Source organism: Helobdella robusta (assembly GCF_000326865.2).
Source record: "Helobdella robusta unplaced genomic scaffold HELROscaffold_9, whole genome shotgun sequence".
NCBI lineage: Eukaryota > Metazoa > Annelida > Clitellata > Rhynchobdellida > Glossiphoniidae > Helobdella > Helobdella robusta.
Window position 1 is genome coordinate 3,486,529 of NW_008705512.1, and position 12,026 is coordinate 3,498,554.

The 12,026-nt window shown below is 32.5% G+C and overlaps 2 protein-coding genes across 2 annotated transcripts in view; both read left to right on the plus strand.

Annotated features, from left to right (window-relative positions):
- Nucleotides 1-6,661: 6,661 nt before the first annotated feature.
- On the plus strand, nucleotides 6,662-6,820 carry HELRODRAFT_138488 (hypothetical protein; the record flags this gene model as incomplete). The annotated part of the gene is made up of 1 exon (XM_009033233.1): nucleotides 6,662-6,820. A coding segment is annotated over one exon (159 nt), but the record flags the coding sequence as incomplete, so codon positions are not given.
- A 1,997-nt stretch (nucleotides 6,821-8,817) lies between these two features.
- The window catches only part of HELRODRAFT_70707 (hypothetical protein), a gene marked incomplete at both ends in the record, with an annotated part of 4,649 nt that continues 1,440 nt past the window's right edge, over nucleotides 8,818-12,026 (plus strand). The window contains 2 exons of the mRNA XM_009032909.1: nucleotides 8,818-8,962; nucleotides 11,442-11,540. Coding sequence (XP_009031157.1) covers nucleotides 8,818-8,962; nucleotides 11,442-11,540 — 244 coding nt within the window. The remainder of the gene's footprint in view (nucleotides 8,963-11,441; nucleotides 11,541-12,026) is intronic.

A 12,026-nucleotide genomic window follows, 5' to 3' on the forward strand; every position in this document is an offset into this window, starting at 1 on the left:
ATTCCATTCGTTTCCTCTTCCTGTTTGTGTTCACCGCCGTGGATTCCATCATCATTATTATTTCTCATTTCTGAAAGCTTGGGACAATTTCAAGAGGAAATTGAGCAGTTCAAACTCTGATTTTGTAAATGTGATTCTCTATATATTTATTGGATATTCAATTCACTGTCCTTTGGCTAAACTCTAACGAAGCTTCCAATGCAACAATTTTGTAAAATTACACGCGAAATTATTTAAACTCGAGTACGACAATTAGCTGAATGGTTCTGATTTAGTAAGTGCACGTTTATATATACTCTACGTGCTTATACTCATTTCACTGCACAAAGTCACTTTATTTACAATTCACCACCAACACAGAGAATTAGAAGTTTTATATATGCCTGTGTATGTATGTATGTGTGTGTGTGTGTGTTTTTATTGGTACCTCTTTGTTTTTTTTTTTTTTGTATAAGTGTCACTATGTGTTTTATTGTGTCTCCGAAATCTGCTAAGATCAAACAAGCTGTCAACTTTATGACTGAAAGTTATTAAAAGAGATTGTAATTAACTAATCACCGTCATAGTCGTTTGTGTTGTCGTTGTTGTTGTCGTTGTTGTTGTCGTTGTTGTTGTCGTTCACAAAATTCCTAATTTTATTGGTTACGTAATTTATTTGTGAGCATGAATGAATAGGGATCAAATACATTTAGCGTTGATGTGCATTTTATTTTTGGGAAAATAAATGTATGTTAATCTGCGTTAGAAAAATTGAAAAAGAGTTTGTTAGAATTATCATAGTTACTTTAAATGCCATCAGATTTCGTTCACCGATACTAAACAACTTAATGAGCAACTTTGGAAATGACTTTAATTTTTGTAAGTCATTAACTCATTCGTTCGTTCGTTCGTCATTCATTCATTCATTCACTCATTCATTCTATCATTCGAATGTTCGTCTGTATGTTTCTTTGTTCGTTCGTTCGTTCATTCATTCATTTGTCCATTCAACCAATTTATTAACCAATTTTATCAATTAACCTTTAATTTTTCAATTAATCGGTCGGCCATCTATTCATCGGAACTTTCAATTCCCACCCATCGTTACTTGATTCCGATTGGTGGAAGTTAGGTAGATGGGCGGAGCTAACAAAGTTATTAGTTAAAATGAACAATAATATTTTCATTATCATCAAACAGAAACCAGAAATAATTATTAGAATTATTATTATACCAATAATAATATATTATTATTTGTAACTATTTATAATATTTATGACATGCATACAAATATTTGCACCGCAGCATCAACACACAGGGGTATAAAATTAATACCTCTGCTGCTACTACTACACTACTACTACTACACTACAACTATTACTACTACTACAATTACTACTACAAATACTACTACTACTAATACTACCATTACTACTACAATAATAATAATAATTGAAATTAGAATAAGAATAATAAAACTAATAACCAGTCGTCGAGCCATATTAAAATGTTTGTGAAGCAATTGCTGTTAATGGCGGACAAGATTGAAGAGATAAGAAATGGATATACCGTCGGAGCTAACAATCATTAATTAACATGTTGTGTGTGTGGTGTGTGTGTGTATATTTTTTGAGTATTGTATGTGTATTTGGGCGTGTTTGTGTGTCTGTAAATTTATTAATTTTTCTAGCTTGATAATATCCATACAAAAATTAAATATACATGTACCGTATAACGATGTATGTTTTGTATTGTCTTAATGCTTCTACGTATGATTTATTGTTTGTGTTTATGTTTGTATATCTGATTGTATGTTTTTGTTTGTATATTCATGTTTGGGCCTTTGTATGTTTATCATAATTGCACGCACATATGTACATTAGTAAGTTAACAATGGTGACAAACAAGCTGCTAGTACCAGTAAATGTTAATGAGATAACATTTCAACCAGCCAGTAAATGCATCTACACCATGCTGATTAATTAATAAGGTGTCGTAAAATAATTTAATACATCGTTCATATGGTATTGTGTTAATTATCGTTTGTGTGTGTGTGTGTGTGCGCGCGCGTCTGTCTGTCTGTCTGTCACATATGTATATCAAATATGGCCTCTGTATATTGCCACAGTATATTGTCCATCCATATTGTCTATCTATATTGTCTATGTTATATTAATGAATAGTTTTTATGTTAGTAAATTTTTGGTGATGTGTGTGTTTGTGTGTGTGTGGTGTGTGTGTGCGCGTGTATGTGTGTAACTTTTATTGTTGGTCGTAAAGATTGAAACCATCAAGAAAATTGATTGAAATAAGGAATAGAGTGAAATGTAAGCAAAATTATAAAACTGTAAAAAAAAATTTATTTGAGTAATTTAAGGTATCATTTTCGTTTCGTTTTACAAGTTAAAACCATCAACATAATTTTATCATCGTTGTCGTCGTCATCATCATCATCATCATGGCAATCGATGTTATCATTACAATTATTAACACCAAAACATATGCTTACGTAGACAAGCACACACACACACACAAATATTCACGTACACAAATACAATAAAGGATGATTCCTAATAAGCAAGTGTGAAATAATGAATGGACATCAGCACACACACATGTGAGTGTATGTATGTGGGTATTTTACAATAGTGTAATAGTATACTAATACTAATACTATTGTAGCGATGGCATGTTTGTTTGATGTTTGTTGTGTAGTTGATTGCAGTTGTTGTTCATGTTGATTTGTTGCTTGTGAAGTAGTTTGAACTAAGACGTACGAAAGTCAAGTCATTCATTTTAGCACACGACTATTCATTCATTTGTTTATTGATTCACTCGTTCGTTTCTTCATTCATACACTCGTTTGTCTGTTCGTCAACGCATTTATTTGTTCGTTCGTTCGTTTTTTCGTCTGTTTGTTTTAGATAAATGTACATTAGCAGAAGCCTGGTTGGGTTTGTTGGGTTTGATTGAGAATATTTTCAACATTTCATTATTTATTCCACGAAAATTATAAATTAATATAACATGATTATCTATAAGTTATTTGATAACGATTGCTAGCAGGCATGCAGTCTTTTTTATCCATCATTCCTGATTTATTAGAAGGTTTATTTGGTGCAAACTGCTAATAATTAACATATCCTTTTATTCATTGTTACACGGATTTCAATTAAAGAAATTCGAAGTTTCATACAGAAACACACACACACACAAACAAACACTCACACACGCGCACACACACACACATACACTTGAAAAATAGCACTTACAAACATGCTTATACAAATCCTGTCTAGTATTGCAACAATGCATAACAGCAAATTATCAACATGAAACATTCACAAATAACCCACATGTCCTCAAAGAAGTCTCATAGTAGCCCTACAACTTACAAGCTGATGTGTGCACTTGAAGATTAAATTTGTATTCATTTAAAGATGTAAACACTCACATTTAAATAAGGTGTATATAGATGTACCTTCATACTAGAAAGATTTGTATGTCTGAGTTGTAAAGATTTGACGATTCTCTTTTTAGCCTCTTGTTTTTGTTCTTGTATTAGTTCGAGTTAGTTTCAACAATTTTTCTTCAAAATCACAACATTTTTTAAGTTCTTAATTACTATTACAATATAAAAACAGATTTTCTCTACTAATTATTGCTTGTAAGATTGTATTAATTATTACCATTAGGTAGTCTGGTAGTTTAATTTAGAATAAAAAATATTAAACAAAATTTAAAATCTCAAAACTTCCATAGGACGGATGAGAAAGATCCGACTTACACTCTTCAAAAACTTTCGATTCGCAGACGTTATTCTCCAGTTGTAAATTTTACTTTTTATAATGTGACTTTTTGTTACTAGTAGAGTCATAAATACATCAACCTGCATTCGACATAATTATTATTCATCATTATTATTTTATTGAGTATTGGTGTCACATTTTTATATTTTTATTATTTAACACTTTTATTACTTAATGTTTATATTATTTAAGATTTAAGATTTTTATTATTTAATATTTTTATCGCTATTGCCAATATTGTCCATCACAAATATTACAATCATTAATTTATTAGCTAATTAATTATTTAATTAATTAAATAATTAATTAATTGGCTATATTGACTTTTCCCACTATTTTGGTACCAGTCAATAGGAACCGGGTAACTTTTAATGAATGATTGATCAGACGGTAGGACGGACGAATGATTGGATGAATAATTGAATAAATGTTAGATTGGATGAATGATTGAGCAAATGATATCTATCAAGATAGAAGATATCTTTCAATACCTGCATTACATCAATAACTTGTTTAGTTACATGGCAGTCTGTGACAATCACTAATTATTTTACATCATTCGGTTATTACAATTAATATATAATTGTTAATAATTATTTGTTTATTAATTTTTTATTATCATTCACGTACAAATAAAAGTGTATACAAAATGATTATGAAATTTTGTCAACAACCAACCAACAACAACAAAAAAAACACAACGAAACAAAAAAAACACAACGACAGCAACAACAACAACACAGACGACGACAACAACAACAATAACACAGACTACAACGACAACACAGACAACTGCACAACGACAAGGCCCCATTAGTAAGTTATAATCTACTACGGCAACTTTACCAATCAATAAACTGACAGATTGTTTGATCTTATCAGATCTAGGTCGTTGTAAGCAAACAAGTGACATGCTGTGTGGACACATCACACACACACGCACACACACATACATGCACACATACACATACATACACACACATGCACACACACACAATTGCATTAAGCCAATCCACCAAGAGGCTACGGCTCAATCAGCCAATAAAAATCGTGTAACCTGACGTCCTTTTCACACGGACAGACATACGCACAAGTACACAGACAGACAGACAAACAAGAACCAAACCACATAAATAACTACACAGACTACATAATATTCATATTACCTGCATTACTCTTTCGGTTTTGTGTGCGTGTTTGTGCGTGCAAGAAATGGATTGTAAATCAGGCAAGTTGTTTATGTGTGGTGTGATGTTGTATAGACATATATATATACCCGAATATTTGTGAGAATCTGGGTATATCAGTTAATTTCCGTAATAGAGTAGTAGGTGGTCAGTGAGTTGTAAAATCTGTTACTATTACAAACTCGGCGGGGTTCGGATATATATTAAAATCGTTGTCAGCTCAGCTTCGGAATGTAATTGCGGTTTAGAACTTTCACATTTGAATACAAAAAATAATTTGTTTATACGATAAAGTACTGAATTTGTACACAAAAATTTAGATATACATATATACGTATTAGTGTTTCTTGTAAAAATTAATATACATACATATCAGATTTCTAGATATTGGGAGCTTAGGACATTGGATAAGATAACAATGGAAGATAAAAGAAATAACTTCATTCAACAGTATCAACAATCTCAACAACAACCTCAAACATATTCCCGAGATCAACCAATGTCCAACAAACAACAACAACAGCAGCAGCAGCAGTTTGACTCAAAATTATATATACGTCACAATTATAATAGAAAGAGGCATGCAAGCAAGCGACGATCATCTTCTTCATCTGCATCAACTGCCTCGGAAACTGGAGAACGTGATTCGCTAAAAAGAAGAAGATTCACAAAACAAAATTCGACAGGACAGTCACAGCAGCCAGAAAATGGTAAACAAGAGTCGGAAAACTGTAGGGACACCTTACGTCTTACGGATAGATGGAGTAATGATGAATCGGTTCCATGTTGTTTGAAGAACAAACTTGAGGTGAATAAGTTTTTATTATCTTATAATTAATTTTGTAATTTAGTAAATAAAATAATTAAATATTGAGACAATTATTTTAATCGTTTTATTTGATTGTCAGTAATGTTTTAATTATTTTTGAATTCTTAAGATGACAAATAATGGAAACGATGGTGACAAAGATGAAAACGAAATAAACGAGACAAACTCAAAAAGACGAAAGGAAAATTGCGACACGGCAAAACAGACGACCCCGAACCAGTAAGTTCAGTTTCGAATCATTTTTTACAAAATCAAATATCATTTAACACAAAATATAAAACACCTTTCAATAATTAAAACGCAGGAAAGAGATTAAAAATGGAAGACCAACTGCACCGACGGAGAACATTGCGAACATTAAAGAGGAACCTCTGGATGATTATTCAAACAGCGAAGAATCACAGCGGTACCAATCATCTCCAGGACGACAGATCAAACCTCAACCACAACATTCGCTACCAACATTCAAGGCTGATTTTTCACCTGATTACCGACCGGTTCGACCCATCATACCGACTGCGCCGATGTTTCCGTTTAATCCCAATCTGCCGTTTCATCTGAACTATTCGTTTTTCTCTGACTATCCGTTTCCGGCTAGCCATCCTTATTTTCTCCAGATAATGAGACCGTCAACCACTCCATTACCAAACTTTTCTCTCCCATCATCATCGTCCCCACCATCAGCATCAGCAACATCACCAGCATCATCGTCTGCAAAATGCACACCATTGTTCTCATCCTCAACATCATTAACAAGTTTTTCAGAACAACAACAGCAGAAGCCTACTACGTTGTCTTCTCTTTCCACGCCATCTTCTTCGTCGTCATCTTCCTCAACGTTAGTTAATCCACCGGTCACTCCAAACAACACAGCCAAGTTAAGGGCCTGGCTGACTGACCACATGGACCACCCCTACCCCACAAAGGGCGACAAGATTATGTTGGCCGTTCTTTGCAAGATGACCTTGACACAGGTCTCAACGTGGTTCGCTAACGCTAGAAGACGCATGAAGAAGGGAGGAGATGGAAGTGACGATCTGGAAGAAGAGAGAAAAGATTCGTCATCTTTGACGTTGTCACCACCTTCTACTTTTTCTTCATCATCATTATCTCCGCTGACGTCATCATTTTCAATATCATTTTCTTCAACATCAACACCATCTACCTCAGCATCAACTGTTTCCTCATACCCAGATAGCATCTCACATGCATCTGCTTTTCTTCCTCAGATCCCATCCTCAAATTGCTTTCCAAGAAGTTTCGACCAGTTTTCCCGCCCCTGTTACTTTTCAAACATTTACAACCCTTATTTTACAAGACTGCCGGGATTCAATCCCAACTTGCACGCCAATCACTTCATCGATTACAAACCACAAACGCAGCAAGTGCCTTCTCAAAACAGCACCAACAACTCAGTCAGACCTCCCTGGCCTGCCAAGAAGCGTAACAAGGTGTGGTCCATAAAGGATATACTCGGCTCCTCCTAACCCCTTTTTCTGTATTTTAAGAAGCGTAACAAGGTGTGGTCCATAAAGGATATACTCGGCTCCTCCTAACCCCTTTTTCTGTATTTTAAGAAGCGTAACAAGGTGTGGTCCATAAAGGATATACTCGGCTCCTCCTAACCCCTTTTTCTGTATTTTATTATAAGTGGTTGTATATCATTAATTTTTTAATTTTGTTATTTTTAGTGACTTACTTACTTTTTTATATGATACAAAACACTTGTAGATATCGTTTTGGTTTGTTTTATAGTTGTTTGAATGGTTCAAGTCGCCCTATAAAAACGTTAAATATGAGTAAATAAAATTCTTCAATAAAAAAAATGTGAATTTTTTTTACCTTTAAAAAACATTTATTATTTATATATATATAATAAATAATATATATATATATATATATATATATATATATATATACATAATTAAGTTATCAATCAAACTGTTTTTCAACTTAAATTCATTTTTAAATTTGGGACACTATTACTAAAAATTTTAAAACATCAAACATAATAACTCAAAAAAACTGGCAACAAGTATTTACGCTGCAGTTAACAATGAGATCATTGAGCCAGGCACTCGTTGTCATGTAGTAGGTAATAATAATGTGATTTGTTAACGTTGTATGTGCGGTTGGAGGTATATTGATTGGCTGACCAACCGATCTTTGCAGATCAGTTCTTCAATTGCAGGCAACCTCAATCATTTGAAATGTCATTAGATGAATGAATGCATGTTTGTATATGTTTATTTTATATTTAGTATGTGGTATGCAATACATGCATGTTTGCATATATGAATGTGTTTGCATGTGTGTGCATCTTACGCGAAACTGAAATGAACCACTTGTGGGTAGTTGAAGGAATGGAGACTTACTTTCTTTACAGACATGTGGGCGATTTGCTAATGATTTTATGTTAATAATTTGGTGACCTGTCATTGTTACAATACGTTAAGTACCTTCGTGTGCATGTGTGTGTGCATGTGTGTGTATGTGTGCATGTGTGTGTGAGTGTGTGTGCGTGTTTGTGAGTGTGAGTTTGTGTCTTCGCCAACAAACAACGCATATAAACTCATATATGACTCTCAGAGTAGCAACAAGCATTACAAAAAAAAGAACAACATCGAATTATCAATCTCAATCAGCCAATGAAACGATACGTTCACTAAGTTTTTGGCGATAGGTAAAATACATTTTAGCCTTTTTGTAATAAAATATGAATAAACAACAAAAATCAATTAAATGGACGAGTTGTCAAACGAGTGCAAACATTAATGGATGACTTTTATCTGTGAGTGTATGTGGTTCAAACAACTTTACAAACAACAAACCAACTATTAAAACAACAACAAACATCAAATAAGCATACCATTTCAACATACATAGGTAAGTACACTAATGCAAACACACTACACAAATACATACATACAAACATGTGTGGTTTGTGTGGCTCATTCATTATCTCATACTTGCTAATTATCTTTTATTGTCCTCGTATTTATGATTGTCTGTGTGTGTGTTTGTGTTTGTCAGTGTATGTGTTGTTTGTATGTGTTGTGTGTGTGTTTGTGTTTGTCAGGTCAGTGTATGTATGTGTTGTTTGTCTGTGTGTGTGTGCGTGTGTGTGTATATGTGGGTGTTGATCAGTGTATGCATGTGTTTGGATGACAATAAATAAAAATATATTGATTGGATAATAAAGACCAATAAAAAAAGCAAAAATGATACGGTGAATTACACATTCAAACCATTTTTGCAGTTTTGTCACTTTCATGTTTTACTCTTTCACAACACTTCAATGATGTTATTTACGACATGTTACAGGCACGTACACACGCGCGCACACACACACAACATACACACACACACATACAAACCCACACACACACAGAGGCTTACATAAACATACAAATTCTCAGCAAGACATACAAGCATGCACGCTTAAATCACTGATATAAACAACATACACGAAAATACAAAACACACACACACACATGCACAAACATTTGATGAAATAATATAAAATAAGAATCATTCATTAAATGATTTTACGACACCTTATTAATTAATCAGCATGGTGGAGCCACATTTAGAAGCTGGTTGAAATGTTATCTCATTAACATTTGCTGGTACTAACAGCTTGTTTGTCACCATTGTTAACTTACTAATGTACATATGTGTGTGCAATAATGACACGTTTTCACACGTTCACAAACATAAGGACAAACACACAAACATGAAGACAAACACAAAAACATAGAAACGCAAAAGCAAACATACATAACTTTAAAAACTGATTATTCTCAAATTGGTGTCTTTTACAAATAAAAAACTAAAAAAATCCGTGAAATAAAATCGAAGAAACTCACGCACATAAACAAATACACAAATTTTCACACACAGACACACACGCACAAACACACTCACATTCACATACTATATATTAATGATTGTTAGTATCCATGTCTCTTGCTTATCTCTTCAATCTTGTTCGCCACCAACATCAACAACGGCTTTGACTGTGGTTGATTTATTGCCACTATTATTTTTATTTTAAATATAATTTGTAATAATAATAATAATAATAATAATAATTATAATAATAATAATAATAATAATAATAATAATAATAATAATAATAATAATAATAATGGTAATAGAGTTATGTCCTTGTTTTTATTAGTGTTGATGTATTACATTTTTATGTAATTTTATTTTATTTATTTTGGTGAACTGTCTAAACTTCACAATCGAAAGTTCGTATTTTTTGATTTGGTCAAGTAATTTTTAAATAAAATGAGAATTTAAGTACGAAATGTTGAAAAAAATTGTATTCGATCTACAATTTTGTTTCGGCTGAACCTAGAACCATGTTTCAATGGTGAATTCCGACAGCTTAATGAAATTCTAAGGAATTCGTCAAAACAATCACTAGATGGCAAATTTCTCGCACTTGCATTTGAAAGCTTGCCACTCTTCCTATGTTTCATACTCCTCGAATCTCCATTTGACAAGTAAATATCAGAATTAACTCCCTTGTCTTTCGTTTGGACTATACATTGACAAAGTTTCATCGATATCACAGAAACGTTATAGAATTTATGATAGATAATCTTTGTTATTAGCCAGCAACAATATTTCAGTTTGGCTTTTTTACTAAGATATATTATTATTTCTATTAAATCCGTAAATTATTTGTAAAGGTTGAACGCATTTTTTTAGAATCTATCAGATATAGTTATCACTATGTACAACGTTGCTAGAATTGTTAGATTTTATTAAATGAAGCCATCTTTTATTCTAGCATGTCTCTTTCTTCTCAGATTAATAATGTTGCTAGAAGTTCTTACTTTCATCTACGTAGAATAAAAAAATCTTTTGCTTTTTCTTGACGATCCTACTCTTATCCTTCTTATTACTTCGCTAGTCTTGTCTAGGATTGGTTGTAACTCTCTCTACTACGGTATTCCTGATTCTACACTCTATCTTTTAAGTAAAGTTTTAAAGCTTTCAACTCTGCTGCACACACACACACACACACACACACACACACACACACACACATGGATGTTGTTTCAAATAACAAATTTTGGTTAATTTTATGAAGGTAACATATTTTTTGGCATACACAACATAAGAATTAAAAGATACGTATACTCTAGAATAAAAAATTAACACACATCACACGCCCTCTCCACATAACTAAATGGAGTTGTTTAATCAGGTAGCATGAATATTATTATCAAATCAATACATACACACACACACACACACACACACACACACACACACACACACACATACACACACACACACAAATACATTTATATATATACACGCACACACATACATATAATCTTTTGCCCGTAAAATTGTTTTTGCCAACGTAATTAAAATTGGTTTAGATGTTGTTTCAAATAACAAATTTTTGTTAGTTGTATGTATTAAGCATACGCAGTTACATACGAAAAATATCATAAATAGAAGCAACATTTAATCAAAACGCATCTACAAACAAGTCACTCCCAGCATGAGGCATTCTTTTAAAGCCATCCAAGCAAGCCAAACAAAATCTGGGAAAAAGAAATTTATTTAGAAATTTTGCTTACAACCTACATTGCACACTCAATCTCACAGATATATGCGTATATGCACATACGCACACACACACATACATACACACTTACACGTACATATGCACACATATATATGCACACATACATATATACCAATATTGTTTTATTGCGCAATTTATTACGACATGTTTTTTGTTTTTATTTTTGTTTGTTCTACTTGTTAGTGCTTTTGAGAACTCTTTGTGTATAATAATAATAATAATAATAATAATAGAAATTATAATAATAATAAATACATACATATACATACACACTCACGCATATACATACATACAAGACAGCGCATATGCACGGTAAGTAACTTGCACAATATAATCCAATATATCGAACGCATCATGTTTTTTTTTTATACATTTTTCAACAATTCCCAAATTTGTTGTTCACCATCCCGTGCAGCCACATATGCAAAAATGTACTGAACACTATGAGAAACAAATTTCACTTCAACAACATTCAAAGAAGTTTCTTCAGCTATTGCAACGAAAAACACATCAAACAAACCTTTATTAATTCAATTAAACTTAACAGAAAAAAAATCCAGCCAACCAAAATATTCATTTATATTTAGAAATTGTATAAAAAAGTT